General features: G+C 37.8%; 2 protein-coding genes across 3 annotated transcripts; both read right to left on the reverse strand.

The window, feature by feature from the left end:
* Positions 1 to 13: 13 nt before the first annotated feature.
* LOC139842598 (uncharacterized) lies at positions 14 to 4,374 on the reverse strand. The gene is made up of 6 exons (XM_071832718.1): positions 4,360 to 4,374; positions 3,261 to 3,977; positions 3,016 to 3,162; positions 1,318 to 1,746; positions 916 to 1,239; positions 14 to 487 (listed from the first exon to the last, which is right to left on the reverse strand). The coding sequence occupies exons 1-6, from the start codon at positions 4,372 to 4,374 to the stop codon at positions 14 to 16; spliced, it is 2,106 nt and encodes a 701-aa protein (XP_071688819.1).
* Positions 4,375 to 5,167: 793 nt separating this feature from the next.
* On the reverse strand, positions 5,168 to 10,123 carry LOC139845054 (glutamate receptor 3.2-like). 2 transcript variants are annotated; one of them, XM_071835279.1, is made up of 7 exons: positions 9,867 to 10,123; positions 9,474 to 9,682; positions 7,482 to 8,824; positions 7,088 to 7,365; positions 6,931 to 6,962; positions 6,420 to 6,814; positions 5,168 to 5,778 (listed from the first exon to the last, which is right to left on the reverse strand). In XM_071835279.1, the coding sequence occupies exons 1-7, from the start codon at positions 9,905 to 9,907 to the stop codon at positions 5,326 to 5,328; spliced, it is 2,751 nt and encodes a 916-aa protein (XP_071691380.1). In that variant the 5' UTR covers positions 9,908 to 10,123; the 3' UTR covers positions 5,168 to 5,325. The 2 variants fall into 2 exon arrangements, with proteins under 2 accessions (XP_071691380.1, XP_071691379.1); XM_071835278.1 differs by having other exon boundaries at positions 9,474 to 10,123.
* Positions 10,124 to 16,740: the final 6,617 nt, after the last annotated feature.

Raw genomic sequence — 16,740 nt, forward strand, 5'->3', positions numbered from 1 at the left:
TCAAAATAAAACCTCAGTTACCAACTTTTGCTTTCTCTTTTGGTGGGGGTTCCTGGGTATCAAAGCGTGCACGAAAGAAGGTCTTGGCCATTCTCACTCTGTAGTCTTCTGCGGCCTTTTTAGGATCTCCAATGTTTGGGATTTCATCCCACCCAAAGATCACCCTCTCCATATGGATGCAGACCCAAACACCACAGTCCCCATTAATTCCACCTTGCACCGGCACGACTGGTGCTGCCTCGGTCATGAACTCGATGCTCTCCTTGTTTTCCAAGTAGTCAACAATCTGGGAGTCTTGCTTTTGGTTAAAGTAATCAATTGCTCTTAAGTATACAGGCAATTGATCTCCCAGATCTTTGGTGAGCTTGACAATTTCTTGATCAACATGACCGGGCAAACTATCGTACACCAATATCTTCTGTTCCTCCAAGTTCAACACAATCAGAATAAAGTGTTGAGCATCGTAAAAGTGAACGGGGATCAAAATCTGCAAAAAACATACACAATATTAGCTAAACTGTAATAGGCGCAAGGACGCAAGACCATACCTTGCGCCTGCAGAATGGAAGCAAGGACGCAAGACTAAAGGGCGCAAGGACACAAGGACAACCTTGCGTCAACCAGAAACAACAGGCGCAAGGACGCAGGGACAACCTTGCGTCAAACCTAAAACACCAGGCGCAAAGACGCAAGTCACACCTTGCGCCTGTGCCAGAACACCTAAAAACACCAGGCGCAAAGACGCAAGACTGAACCTTGCGCCTGTGCCAGAACACCTCAAAACACCAGACGTAAAGACGCAAGGACAACCTTGCGTCCAACCTAAAACACCAGGCGCAAGAACGCAAGACTTAACCTTGCGCCTGTTCCAGAACACTTCAAAACCTAAAATTTGTATTGGGAATTAAAACATACCTTATCACAATAGGCCCAGGATGGATATAGCTCATCACTACCATCCCCTAATCCAATCAAATACATATAATCAGGTGGATTCTCCCCTGTGATTGCTACTTCTCCTCTTTTCTCCGCTTCTTTCCGTTTCTCTTCCTCCCTTTGTGTATCATCATAATAGGACTGAAACGCTGCAAGGCTAGAAAGGAAACCCAATGGCATGACAGTCCATCGAGAACTACACGCAAACGAGTCGGTCGGGATAATAGGAGTGGAATACTGGCTTGCTCGGGGGAGAACCCTCTGACGATATCTCAACATAAGTGTAGCCCATCCATCAATATGCTACAATTGTGATAAAACAAATAAGCATGAAACTTACTTAGTTTTCCAAGAATGGAAACAAATAAGCGAGCAACTTACTAAGTTTTCCAAGTATCCGGAATATCCAAGACCAAGTAACCTGATCCAAAACTCAGGTGTGAGGTATATAAAATTTTCGTTCTGAAAAATGAACATGCACCGCGTTTCTTGCTTACTATCCACCATACTCTTCGGATCTTTTGCAGGCCCAACGTGCTTTCTACCGTCTCTCCAAGCATTGGGTGGTGGTGGTAGTAGAGTTCCTTGATCATTCACTAGCCTGTCTACCATCGACCAAATTTCCTCGTCATTAACCCAATCCTTTTGCGACCGTTTACGCTTTTTCACAATCGGAGCAACAACATCTTCTTCAACAATAGGGTGGGGTTCTTCTTCAACAACACCCTGTTCTTCAGTATCGAGATTAACAACCTCCTCAGCCTCAGACACCCTCAGCCTTTTCACTTTGCGAGCAACATCATCTGACAGCTGTGAATTATAGAAAGTCAGGAAAAAAGGCGCAAGGGCGCAAGATAACCCTTGCGACACACGCAAGGACGCAAGGTATGACCTTGCGCCATTTATGTAACATAGGCGCAAGGTCGCAAGACCATACCTTGGGCCTGTTTGTCAAAACAAGCGCAAGGACGCAAGACATGATCTTGCGCCTACTTTTAACAAACACAGCCTGTTTATTCTCGATAATTAATGACAAAACTGCAAGTTTAAGGTAAAAAAAATGTAATTAAAGATATACCTTCTCGATTGGTTTTCTGTATCCCGGTGTTGTGAAAGGGGAGCTTAGTACACGCGTTGGTCGTCGATCTCTCATTCCACGTCTAATCCGTTGAGCTGATTTGTCGTTTTCATTGTCTGAGAAGGATCGACCAAGTAACTCCTCATCTTGATTTTGCTCTCGTTCTGATATTCGTTTCTCTTGTTCAGATATACGTCTCTCGTGATCATTTATTTGCGTTCTACACTCTTGCAGCTCCTTCTCTTGCCTATCCATCCGTTTCACCAAAGACATGTATAATTCCTTTGCATCAGTAGATAAGTTTGATTGAGTCTGAGATTGAGACTGAGATTGAGATTGAGATTGAGACTGTTCTCCACCACCATGTTCCTCATTGACAGGTTCATCTTCAACAGGTTCTTCAACTTCCTCATCCACTTCCGTCCCATCAAAGTATTGGCAACTTTTTAACCACCATTGACATCCACTCTCAACATCAGTGGGATGCAGAGTACGAAAAGGTCGTTTATTCTTCGGACAATCATCCTGTACAACAGCAGCAAAAGTTAAATCCAAAGGCGCAAGGACGCAAGATAAATCTTGCGTCTTCATCACATCGAGGCGCAAGGACGCAAGACCAACCTTGCGCCTCGTAAATGATGACGCAAGACTACTCTTGCGTTGACCATAAGACGTTAGCTGAAGGCGCAAGGACCCAAGGACAAACCTTGCGTCCCGGAAACAAACACGCAAGCCGTGAACCTTGCGTGTTACGTCATCAGTAACCAAGCGCAAGGTTGGTCTTGCGTCCTTGCGCCTAATTACTGATGACGCAAGACTACTCTTGCGTTGGCGATATGACGTAAGGTGCAGGCGCAAGGTCGCAAGAACGAACCTTGCGCCTTGGTCACGCAAGGACGCAAGATATATCTTGCGCCCATCACAGAACCCATTTTATCCTAAATCCTTACTCTGTATTCTTCCAGCACCAACAAAACTTTTATGTTAAAAACAACACTTACCATAACGTTTAGTAGATGCAGGTAATCAGTGACTGAAAAAGTCTCAGCCGATGAACGTTTCCAAAATAAGGCCCTCGGTACTCCATTTTTGTCTGTCTTGTGGGCAAAACTTTTAATTGTTCGTCGATATGCCTCGAGAATCCAAATCTACAAAATTAGTTAAATAAATAAGGACGCATAAAAAAATAATATACGATTCAAATGTAGAGGTATTAACCAAATCTACCAAACTTGTTTATTTTTACCTTAAATGACCACATAAAACCGACCAAAGTATAACCCTTTCCCACCTCTAACTGACTTTCCCGAGCTTGAAATCCATCTTTAACTACGGGGTAAGTGGCATCCCAAATACGATTACCCCACGGGTAGTCATTCAATTTAGCAAAGTCTTCGACTAGCCATAGGTATTTTTTGCTCACCACATGAATCCCTTGCTTACCCATAAACGCTCTCTCCACAATCAAAATAATGGCTAGTCGCACGACATCATCATCACTAACCACAAAATCAGCACCATCATATAAAAGCTTTTGGATATCGGTAATTGTAATGTTTGAATTAACTTTACGATTTGGGAAACAACGTCGTCTAATCGGTGGTGTTTCTACATTATAACTTCTGGGAATGTAATGTGCCATGTCCGTGCGACGACTAAACTTAAACCCCGTGATGAGACAAAATTCCCGCCTACTAAATCTAATTTTGAAATTCGGACGGAAACTAAACCATATTTCCTCATCATCAGCAGGGTACTTTTCATCTATTCCTATCGGTCGCTCACTCTTTCTTTGGAGCATTGCATGTACAAGGCCCGGATCATTGCCGGTGTAAGAAAGATCTAGCCAAGGACCAAAACAAGTTCCCCTAAAATTTTTTTGTTGATTCTCAGTCATTGATGCCTTTAGTTGAGGTATAACATTAAGCATATTCTTCATCGTCAACTTCGCCTCAACATATCCCTGAAACAGACAGTTTTTCAGAAGAAAAATACAGGCGCAAGGACGCAAGTCGCACCTTGCGTCTCGTGTATAACACAGGCGCAAGGACGCAAGACGTGCCTTGCGCCAGCTACTACGGACAAAACGCAAGGACGCAAGACTTTCCTTGCGCCTATACCAGATTCTAGTTTTAAGCCCTAAAACAATCGTGTTCCAGTTTTTATAAAATGTTAGCTTCCAAATACTGTAACTTTAACAAATCTAGCAACACTATAAGTGAGTTTTGCATCACCAAGCTCGTTGAAGCATTTCATCGAACACTTGGTGTGCAACAAAAATTATATATCATTTTCGACATAGAAATGGAGTAATCGAACGGAGATAGTTGAAAGGAAACACTTACCTGTTCTTGTGACATATTGATCACGTTTTTTGTCGGTTTTTTTTCTCTTCCTTTTTCTCAATCGTGGTGTGATGGTGATGCTAATGGAGGCGGTGATGGTAATGGTGGTGAGATGTACTGATGGCGGTGGTGCTGGCGATGGTGGTGGTGGTGGTGGTGATGTGGTGAGTCTCAGAAGAAAGGTCGCAAGGGTAGACGGGTCGCAAGGGGGTCGCAAGTGCAAGGTTCTTTGTAATCGCCGTCGGTCGCAAAGTGGTCGCAAGAGCTGAGTATCGGGGTGTGTGTGTGTATGTGGTGTCTGATTTCTATATTTGACCTAATTTTTTAACACAAGGACGCAAGGCGCAAGGACGCAAGTCGCAAGGTCTCTTGCGCCTTGCGCGGGCATTTTGTCAAGGTTTTTTTTTTTTGGGTACCAGCTCAGAAAAGACCAAAAAAATGGGTATTTTGGTGATTGACCCGAACAAATATGACGTTTATACCCTCACATGCTATGCACATGATGAAAGTTAACAGAAAAAGATAACGATGTTAGGCAATTGAACCCCCCATGAAACTATTGCAAACTACAGTGACCCTCCAAGGTGAAAAAATTCTTTTAGACTCTACTTGTTATTTCGAACAAACCACAGGAACCCCATGCAATTTTGTCTTTTTTAATTGACTATATAATATAATATACTTTTAACAGAAGAAAATTTTTAATCAGAGGATTCATATAACACCTACCCTAAGCAGAATCTGTGGCCAATTTTAACTGGTTATTTTTCAAGTTTCATACAACAAATCAAGCCACAAAAGAAACACCTTATTTTAATTTTTAGCTATTAAATTTTAAGCAGATCCTTTCATCTATCTTTGTTATATAATATACTGTAACCTGTTTATTACAGTAAAGTTATCATTTATACATTTATCGAATGCCTGTTCTACAGTAAACCGATCACATATATTCACATTTGCTCCTCAATCATCATCAACTTCTGCTTGGATTCGGTTTGACCAATTTCTCGAGTCAACTTCTCTACCACTGACCCCAGATATTGACATATCCCTCTTTCTCTTTAACTTTTTCTTTGATACCTCTTCTTTCTCATCTGCAAACGATAAAAACTTTTGCAGGCGCACTGAATGAGACCCCTTTTTTGGCGACGGCTCAAGGAGTTCAGTATGATGTTTTCCAAATTCACGCAGCGTCACACACATATATATAAGAATAGCAACTGAACAAACCACTCCAAATATTAGAAACAGTCCCCAAAAGCTTTCTAACTGAAGTTGGTCTGAGTCTGAGCTTTGTGGGCTGCAGGTTTTTCTCTTGAGCCAATAGTCGTGAATCCTTTGAAGTTCACCGTTTTCAGATAATGTTAGGATTGCAGTTGACATGTCAACCGCTAACGGTGAGTCCCTTGGAAATGCCTGAGAAAACAAACATATAATCATATGGCTCGTTGTATTTTTTTTTCTGATGAATGCTCTTTTTGGTCTTAGTATTTCTTAATTTCCTTAGTTGTGATTTTTTAAAGCGCTTAAACAACTGATTTCAAAGTGGAAGCACCTCCAAAGTAAATGCTATCTCCTAATGTTTGATAAAACAAAATGATTAAGCGTTGAATTTTAATCATCCTGAATGAAGTCTATGAATGATGTAAAAGTAATGTGTACATCTATCAAATGATTAAATAAAAGAATATAATTGTTTGATAAGTCATCTGGACATAATTTAAGGAGTATATCAAAGGAAACGGGGTGCTGAATGGTTAAAAGAGTATTTTCAGCTCTAAATGATTTCGCACAGAAATGCATTGAATTGATTCAGCATTCAATGCTCAATCTTTCAATTAAGAGGCAATCAAACGCACCCTAATTAACATGCTATCTCCTACCGTTCATTTTATCGCAGCTAATTATCTTAAACCAGTTATTCAAATTCGTATAATCACTTTGAAAAATGAAAAGCACATCCAAACACCCCCTCACATTGAGAATTAGTTAGGTTGACCCTGAAAGTCAAACAACAGTATGATAGTCAGTAGTAGCATTTTAGTTAAAGTACTTACAAAGCCCCAGCCGCTTTTCGTGAATTCTTGGCCAACAACTTGAAACCTGCAGTTGTTTGAAAGAAAAAGATCGATGTAAGGCCGTTCATCAACAATGGCAGCAACAACTCCGGCCTCAAGTTTCTCAGCGTATTCTTGGGGCGAACCAAGAGCAACAAGTCTCGATTTTCGTATGTTGAGTTCTTCCATTAAATAATTTTCAGCAAATGATCCAACTTGAAACCCGATACGTTCATTGGTTGTGATCAGTGACTCGATTCCTCTTATCGGTGATGAAAGTTGTTGCACAGTTAAAATTGATGTGAGGCTAGCAGTGTAACTTGAGTTGATAATTAAAACTACAAAAAGCCAGATGAAAAGAACCATACGACCAAGGGTGCTCACTGTGTTTTCTCCTGCAAATTATAGGTGGCCAAATGGGCGGGTCAGATATAAAACAAAAATTAAGTATACTGGTGAAAATTGCCACACCTAGAATATAATTTTTGAGGGTCAGGGATTTAAAACTTACTGTGTGAGAAAAACATAGTTGACAAAGTAAACCTGCAAAACAAGAAAATATGAGGAACAAATAACACAGTTGGCCCATACCAAAAATGACCCATTAAACATGTTACACACCCACCCATCTTGCCACTGTAAACAAACTCATAATTCAAACTCCTTACCATAAGATGGTAACCAACTGTTGTTTGGGTGGGCCCCTAAAGTCATCGTTCAGCCTGTGTTCGAGTATCCACACTACAGCTCCAACAACGATGAAGAACAGTGCGGTAACTGCCCACATCAGTGGAGTGAAAGGTCTCAAGAAGGCCCAAGCGCTCGACTCTATTTTCTTTATGGGGACCACTACAACTAAACCCGACTCTATATATGGTTGTGTGAAGTCCACAACCTTTGTTCGGTTCGTCACAATTGCAATATCACCGACCGCAGCATCAAACTCCTGCAATATGTACATATCATCATTGCAATTAAAAAAAAATAAAAAAATTTACCAACAACAGCATAAGATAATAGGAGTATATTACAAGATGTAAATACAATGACGTTTTTACTTACGTTGTATGCAACTTTATTCACCAGCTCGGTGTAGCTTGGGTTTTCGTGACCGTTTCCAAACTTGATAAACTCATAAGGAACTGGATAACCAATTAATTTTCTGGCTGCGAGAAAAACGTCTATGCTAAATCCATGAATTTCATCTGAACCGTTAACTTGTGTAACAAAATCTTTAAAACTAACTCTCAACGGAACTCCAATTCGTAACGGTCTTCCGTTATTTGAAAATTCCCATCCACGAGGCTTATCTTTTGTGTTTCCAGGCCATACTACACTTTTCAAACGTTGACTAGCAAACGAACGATTGGCTGGTTGTGTATAAAGACTCTCTGGAGTTTGAACCGATAGCCCAGAATGGTTCGACCAGTATCCAATAACCCAACCCTGACTCCCAACGATGTTGATTACATCGAAAGAAGGGTTCACTAACGACTGGTCAGGACTGAACCAAATGGGCCCGGTCAAACCAGTCATATTTGTTTGCAACAAATTGCTACGCAATTGTTGTCCCCCGTCAAAATAACTAAGTGCTCCAAGATTTAAACCTTTTGTTCCCTTTAAATCACTCAAACGAGAATCATACGAGAAAGAAATATTGCCGCCTTCGTTGAAAAACTTGTCGATTGCACGTGCAATCATCCAAACGGTATCATAAGCATATAGACCATACGGGTTCAACCCAATAGACCCATTACTCAAATTCTTCCATCGGCTCAAAAACTCTCTTTTTTTATAAGAATCTGGTACATGGGGCCGAAGCGTTAGAACTCCTTGTAAAAAAGATGCATTATTAGACGAAATACCAATCGAATCCAAGACCGTTGATAACGAAGTCGTTGCAATCCAAACATACCCTTTTCTCATCATACCAAGAGTCTTAGCGGTCTCAAAAACCGAAAGTCCCGTTTTAGAATAAGTATGTACAACGATGACCCTAGATTCCATTGACCTCACTTTGACTAATGCATCATGTATATCTTTCGGATATAAAGACGAGTCTGGTGGTAATGGTGCTTTATAAGAGAGCTTACAACGCTTTTCTGAAAGCACATCACCTAATGTGTATATACTGTTTCTAAATTGGTCATCATCGGTGAATATTGCACTTACTTCACTATAACCGAAATAGCTTATTATTTCAGCAATGGCAGTCATTTGATAAAGATCGTTAGGGGCTGTTTGGATGAAGTAAGGGTACTGAAGAGGTGAAAGTGAAGGGTCTAATGCTGTGAACGACAAAAACGGGACGTGGAGTTCATCTGCAAGATTTGAAAGTACGTGGGCCATTACCGAACTTTGTGGACCGATGACTGCCACGATGTCAGCCTCCATGTACTTCAATGCTGAAAAACGTAAAGTATGAAACAACTAAATATACCGCATATGTATGCATGAGATTTACAAGCCTACCAAGGTGGAAATTTCAACCCATTTACTTAGAAAGGGTTACTTTGGGGAGTCTTTTATTTCTAAGCGGCCAAATCACTAATATAAATCTTTTTGCCTAATAGAGAACGGGTCGACAAGGTTTAAAATCCTCCAAACCATTTATCAGAAATCTTATTAGTACCAATATTTAAGCCATCTTTATATATGACCTCTAAAAATTAGAACCAAACTCATTTCAGCTCAAATCAACCCAACTTGTATAGAAAATTTCATTTTAAACCCGAAGCTACGTTTTTGACATTATACCTAACTCATCCGACCGCCATTATACTCAGATTATTGCCCATTATACCAGCATGAAATATAAGAGTAAAATAAAAAGTCTATAGATAATTTCGCTTATCCTTTAGTGAGTAAGAAGCAAAAGTATGCTACACAAACATTATAACTATAATTAATTGTTCAAAAAAAGTACTAAGAAATCACTAATCACTTATCATTTGAACAAGACTGATTTCATATTTCAAAATTCAATCTCAATAGGACTGAATTCAAAATTTAAAATATCTATAAATTAAATGAATTTCAAAGCAGTAACTTTACCCCCAACAATGCTGAGAAAACTACTGTAATTTGCATCATAAATTGTAAGGCTTAACAATTTTCCAGGTAAAATGGTGGGATCAGAGTTGATATCATCAACAGCAGTATTCATAGCAATGGTTGAAACCCTCCCATTGATGCTTTTAGAGATTAAAATGGCTCCAATGTTAACCGTATCGGTATCCGAATTTACATCTGAGAATGTTCCACTAACTAACAAGATACACACAATCAATAACATCACTAAACTCCTCATATCAAGATAATCGATATGAACAGGGAAAATAGTACAAAATAGTGATATGAACAAAAGGGTAGTTTTGAAATCAAGAAAAATTTAAAGGGTATAAAAAAGAGCACAATTAAGAGCATCTTGAACTGAAAAGAACAAACCCATCAAAGAAAGTTAGCATCTTTTTCATGAAAACAGGCATATGAGTGTTTATTCAAGAAGAAGTGGAAGTAAAGTTATTGAAATTTATGTGTGGGTCGATGATATTAGCATATTAGCATGTGAGAAAAGGAACTGGGGCAGCTTTTAATGAAGAAATTTACAGGCAAATTGAAAGGCTTCAAAATCTTGAAGTTGAGAGGAGGGGTAATGGGGTTGTTGAATATTGAATGTGTTTGTGTGAAAAATCTTGATGAGTTTGTGGATGGGTCTGGGTTACCACTTACCACTAGAAGTAGTTTATTAGTGGAGTTGAGGGATCTCTATTGGTTTTCTTCCTAGTTTTCCTAGCCTTTTTTTTCTCTATTGGTTATTCAGTTTATTATATTTAATTAACTATTTATTTATTAATTAATTAATTAGAAAGGAGAATATTCTTACCCCATTAATTAAATTAAATATTAAATATGCTCCGTACTTTTAATTTAATTTAATTTAATTTAATCAAGATTAAAAGAAAGGGAGGTGATCCGTACACTACCTTATTTTTGCCATACACCACTAAAACAATTATTTGGACATTTTTACCCTTCTTTTTATTCACCACCAACTCCCCTTAACTTCTCAAAGGAAGGGTAGAAATGTCCAAATAATTATTTTGGTGGTGTATGATAAAAATAAGGTGGTGTACGGATCAACTCCCAGCTAAAAGAAAGGGCTGAATGGCCAGTAAACAACGTATCATATCTTGGGTGGTTAACAACTTTATTCGTTGTTAATTATCATAAAATTCAGGCTAACCTTGTTCATTAATTATTCTAAGCGATTTTTTTTTTTTTTTTGAACAGCAAAAAATAGATTTTTATTCTAAGCGAATTCATATCTTGTTCATTAATTATCATATCTTGTTCATTAATTATTCTAAGCGAATTCATATGTTTTACAATTCGTGTTTGATGTTGAGTTCGAAATTTTGTTGATGTTCGGATTCTAATTCAATTATACTTTAGTTAATAAACTTTCTCTTGAAAAATGTTTGAAATATAATATAATTCTTATATATAAGCTATAGACCGAAAAATAGTTCTCGGTTTCAGGGTGTAGGGTGACAGTAGAAAATGAACAATGATTTATCCGATTAAGCTTCGTACATCTAAGTAAAGACACTCTCGTTGTTTCCAGGATAGTCTGAACAAAAAATATCTTATTCATTAACCAATTTACACTTTATTCATTTAGGAACCAATCCATATTATTGTTCCCCCAATTTCTAACAAGGATATAGAATATGAAGCTTGGCCAACGTACAACCGAAATACTCATTTTAAAACTTGAAAGAAAGATGTATATCAATTTTCTATCTAAAAAAATGCGTTTATGTATTTGTATGCACAAATGAATATAGAAAATTAGAATGCTTCCGTCTTGTGTCACCGAGGATGACAATTCAAACAAGACGAAGATATTTGACAAAGTCAACCCGTTTGTTAACCGATATGTCAATTGGTTGGTTGTGTTACTAAGTATATCTCAAACGAGTCACGTAAAATGTGGGAAGTAGACACAAATTGACATTTTGACCATAAATCCATTATAACTGTGCATTGGATTGATTCTAACCGTCCATCAATTTCCGGCGTTAGATGAGGTGTACAAAACTGACGAAAACTGACGGTTTATAACCGTCCGTCAGTTAGCCCGTTAGCCATCCGTCAGCCAAGTATGCGACAGATTTGTTTCTTTCCGTGAGTTTATGTACCAACCAATCACATAATTTTTCTGATTTAATTAATATATATTTTTATTATTGATTAATTTTTTTCTACCCAATTTTCAGTCAGATTTTACCCCATCACCATATCCAATATTCGACACAAAAAAGATACAACCGTTAAAAAATGTCAAAAACTGACATTGCCATGTCACAGTTAAATTGCACTTTTTGACCAAAAGTGCACTAACTACCTGTGACGTCACATTCATGGTTAGAAATAGTCTTAAGTACCTTAAGTAAATAATGCACAATTATGGTGAATTTTTATCAATTTTAATGGTGAAGATATCATCATCAGTAATAAATATACTTTTTAATTTTAATTGATAAAGGCATACGTCACTTCATATAAGCGCACAAGTGTGATTCTATTATGTTTTCTTGCACACTAGACTTAGTGGATGGTTAATCGAAAGAAAAGTTATCGATCCTACTAGATAATACCTACCTACATAAGCTCGAGATTTTATTGCATGACATTTTTCTTAAGTAGCCCAATATAAATGTGCAAGTACCTTGCTATGTATCTTGTTTTATGTATATGTATCTTGCTTCATCTATGTAGATATTATTAAATGAAGAATATGAAGTGTTTAGTGAAATAATACTGAAAATTGTTACTCCCTATCTTGATATGTTGCCGATGTGAAGGCGAGAACTTAAGTAAGGTGTCTAAGGGTGCATTTGATAAAACGTAATGATTAAGCGCTGAATAATTTAAAATTTAAATGACTCAAAGGTTCTAATTGAACTTAGTAATGAACGACAAACTTGTTTGATAATTCTTAGTTGATTCTGGGCCCGTATCCTTGAAAAAATAGGTGCATGTTCAAATCCTGAGGGGGGAGAGAGTTTTCTCCAAAGGTTGTGCCTCTGGTATCCTTCACTCTGTGCGGGCCAAACAGTTAACCTAAAGAATTCCGGGTACGCTTTGCGCGATGGATGTGAGGAATTTCTTCCTAACGGGGGTGTGAGTGGCAAATGAGAGGATTCGATGCCAAAATTGCTGTTCTAAAAAAGAAAACTTGTTTGATAATCATATACTCATGTAAAATTAATATATTAACCTTTTAAATGAATGATTAAAATAATAAAATAGTTTTATAAGTATTTTAGATATTAGATACTCCATATAAGTTAAAAGAAGATATGAGTGAAATGGAGGTGGTGAATTCCGAATGGTGGTGCTGAACTCCGAATGATTCAACACAAATTACTTAACCTTTCAAACATTATTATTACTTGGAATTCACATATGGCTTATTTATTCTTGTAGTTAGTTTGTTGTTTGCTGGTTTGTGGTGTTTCATAGTAATGTTAATATATATTAGACAAAATCGCTGAAATAGTTCCTGTGATTTGTACCAAAATGCTGATTTAGTTCCTATGTTTTTTTTTACTGAGTTCATCCTTGTGGGTTGCAAATGCTGCTGATTTCATCCTTTCGACTGACGGTCGTTAAAAATACCGTTAACTTGTAAGACCCTGTTTCAATTTCAGTCTTGTGCAGTTGAATGGGACGCCGTCCAGATGGTGGGACGTCGTCCAGTAAAGAAAGACTGGACGCCGTCCAGATTATTGGACACCGTCCAGATGAACTGGCGGACCAGCTGTGCAGTTTTGTTATATTAAGAGGGGTATTTGTGTTTTTTCACTTGGAGCCAGATTTGTAGCCATATTATCAGTTGGGATTCAGTTTTGGATCACTTTTCACATCCACAAACACTCCCACTTCATTCTTAGAGAGAGAGAGAGAGAGTGATTCTAGAGAGAGATTTGGAGATTTGGGGAAGAAGGAGCTTGAATCGATCGAAAGCACGGGTTTTAAAGTTGTTCCTTTCGTTCTCGGCTACGTTGTGGTAGTATTGGTAAGTTCTAACTCCGAATTTTATTTGTTAGATTTGAGTTCCAAGTTAGGGTTTTGATTGTGTGTTCTTGAATAAGACCCACTAGTTGATAAATGGGTGTTTAAGCGAGTAAATGGTGTTGATGACCATTGTTGGAGGGTTTTGGGTTGGAAGATGAGATTGATTAGTTGATGATCTTGTTTGGGTGTGAAATCACTAGTTAACTTAGACTATAAGTGATTAGTGGTGTAAGCTTGCAAAATGGGTGTTTTGACTCTGAGATTGGGTCAAAATGAGTTTTGTGTCAAATGTTGCAAGTAATGTGTTTTGATGATGAAACCTTGAGTGAAATGAGTTATTGGAACCTAATCACTAGTCGATTGTGATTATGGGGGTATTTGGGTGAGATTTGACTTAGTCAAAGTGGAAGTAAGTGCAAATGGGTCAATATTGCACTTATTGGTGTTTTGGGCATAAGCTAGAGTGTTTAGCTTATTTGTTTGTAAATTACTTAGGTGACTTGCACTTGGACGTTTAGGAGCTCAAGCGGGATTGCTTTTCAAGTAATCGAGGTGAGTGGAATATTTATACATTTATGTATATAATTTGGTTGCTTGTGTGCGGCGTGGTAAGTGACATCCGTTAGGATTCACTTTTCGGGGACCACAATTGGGTTGGAAAATATAGTGAGTGATATCCGTATGGATAGCTCTTCGTTGGCTATATTTGTTTGCGATATGTGGTGAGTAATATCCGGAATGAATAACTCTTTGTCGACCACGATTGGAGGTGAGGCATGTGACGAGTAATAAATGTTTGACCTATCGCTCTTCATTGGTCACATGTGTGTGTTTGGTTATGTAGCGAGTGATTAATGTTTGACCTATCACTCTTCGTCGGCTACATGTGTGTGTTTGGTTATGTGGCGAGTGATTAATGTTTGACCCATCGCTCTTCGTCGGCCACATATGTGTGTTGGGGGTAAGTGGTGAGTGTTATCCGTTTGGGGATCCGCTCTTCGTTGGCCATTTATCGTAGGATGGTAAGCGGTTTCGCTTTTCGTCGGCCATCCTTGTGATTGAGGTAAGTGTTAACGTTCCGTTTGCACTTTTCGTTGGCCTCATGGTGCGTAGTGGTGAGTGGTTAACGTATTTGACCTACCGCTCTTCGTCGGCCACCATAGAGTCGAATGTCGACATTGTGTATGTTGGGGTGTGTAAGTTTCACTAGCATTGTGCGTATTTTGTTGTTGGCACGTATCATTGTTGAGATCTCTATGCTAATGGTGTTGACTTGTTGTACGTAATATTATACATTTATTGCGGTTTGCTAATGATATTGTGTTGTCTGTGTAGGTGTATGCAAGTGATTGAATTATGTATGTATGCGTATAAGTATTGCATTCACTAAGCATTAGCTTACCCTCTCGTTGTTTACATTTTTAGGCTCGGAGGCGGACGTGGCAAGGGTATGCACGGGATTAGATGATTTCTCCTTTTGATGCTTGCTTGGATTATATTTTGGATTCGGCCTAGGATTTGGGTAGTTTATCCCCAAACATCATGCTCGTAGTTTTGTTTGGAACTTAAACTCATTTGGGTCATGAAACGACCTGTCCTAATCCATAAGGACGAATACAATAACATATGATTACATTGCGAGGTATTTGACCTCTAAATGATACATTTTTCAAACATTGTGAAATGTCCCGTTCTTATTGATTAAAAACGTTCCATATTAATTGATTTCGTTGCGAGGTTTTGACCTCTATATGAGACGTTTTTCAAAGACTGCATTCATTTTAAAACAAACCATAACCTTTATTTCATCAATAAAGGTTTAAAAAGCTTTACGTAGATTATCAAATAATGATAATCTAAAATATCCTGTTTACACACGACCATTACATAATGGTTTACAATACAAATATGTTACAACAAAATAAGTTTCTTGAATGCAGTTTTTACACAATATCATACAAGCATGGACTCCAAATCTCGTCCTTATTTAAGTATGCGACAGCGGAAGCTCTTAATAATCACCTAAGAATAAACATGCTTAAAAACGTCAACAAAAATGTTGGTGAGTTATAGGTTTAACCTATATATATCAAATCATAATAATAGACCACAAGATTTCATATTTCAATACACATCCCATACATAGAGATAAAAATCATTCATATGGTGAACACCTGGTAACCGACATTAACAAGATGCATATATAAGAATATCCCTATCATTCCGAGACACCCTTCGGATATGATATAAATTTCGAAGTACTAAAGCATCCGGTACTTTGGATGGGGTTTGTTAGGCCCAATAGATCTATCTTTAGGATTCGCGTCAATTAGGGTGTCTGTTCCCTAATTCTTAGATTACCAGACTTAATAAAAAGGGGCATATTCAATTTCGATAATTCAACCATAGAATGTAGTTTCACGTACTTGTGTCTATTTTGTAAATCATTTATAAACCTGCATGTATTCTCATCCCAAAAATATTAGATTTTAAAAGTGGGACTATAACTCACTTTCACAGATTTTTACTTCGTCGGGAAGTAAGACTTGACCACTGGTTGATTCACGAACCTATAACAATATATACATATATATCAAAGTATGTTCAAAATATATTTACAACACTTTTAATATATTTTGATGTTTTAAGTTTATTAAGTCAGCTGTCCTCGTTAGTAACCTACAACTAGTTGTCCACAGTTAGATGTACAGAAATAAATCGATAAATATTATCTTGAATCAATCCACGACCCAGTGTATACGTATCTCAGTATTGATCACAACTCAAACTATATATATTTTGGAATCAACCTCAACCCTGTATAGCTAACTCCAACATTCACATATAGAGTGTCTATGGTTGTTCCGAAATATATATAGATGTGTCGACATGATAGGTCGAAACATTGTATACGTGTCTATGGTATCTCAAGATTACATAATATACAATACAAGTTGATTAAGTTATGGTTGGAATAGATTTGTTACCAATTTTCACGTAGCTAAAATGAGAAAAATTATCCAATCTTGTTTTACCCATAACTTCTTCATTTTAAATCCGTTTTGAGTGAATCAAATTGCTATGGTTTCATATTGAACTCTATTTTATGAATCTAAACAGAAAAAGTATAGGTTTATAGTCGGAAAAATAAGTTACAAGTCGTTTTTGTAAAGGTAGTCATTTCAGTCGAAAGAACGACGTCTAGATGACCATTTTAGAAAACATACTTCCACTT

Source organism: Rutidosis leptorrhynchoides, chromosome 4 (assembly GCF_046630445.1).
Source record: "Rutidosis leptorrhynchoides isolate AG116_Rl617_1_P2 chromosome 4, CSIRO_AGI_Rlap_v1, whole genome shotgun sequence".
Classification (NCBI taxonomy): domain Eukaryota; kingdom Viridiplantae; phylum Streptophyta; class Magnoliopsida; order Asterales; family Asteraceae; genus Rutidosis; species Rutidosis leptorrhynchoides.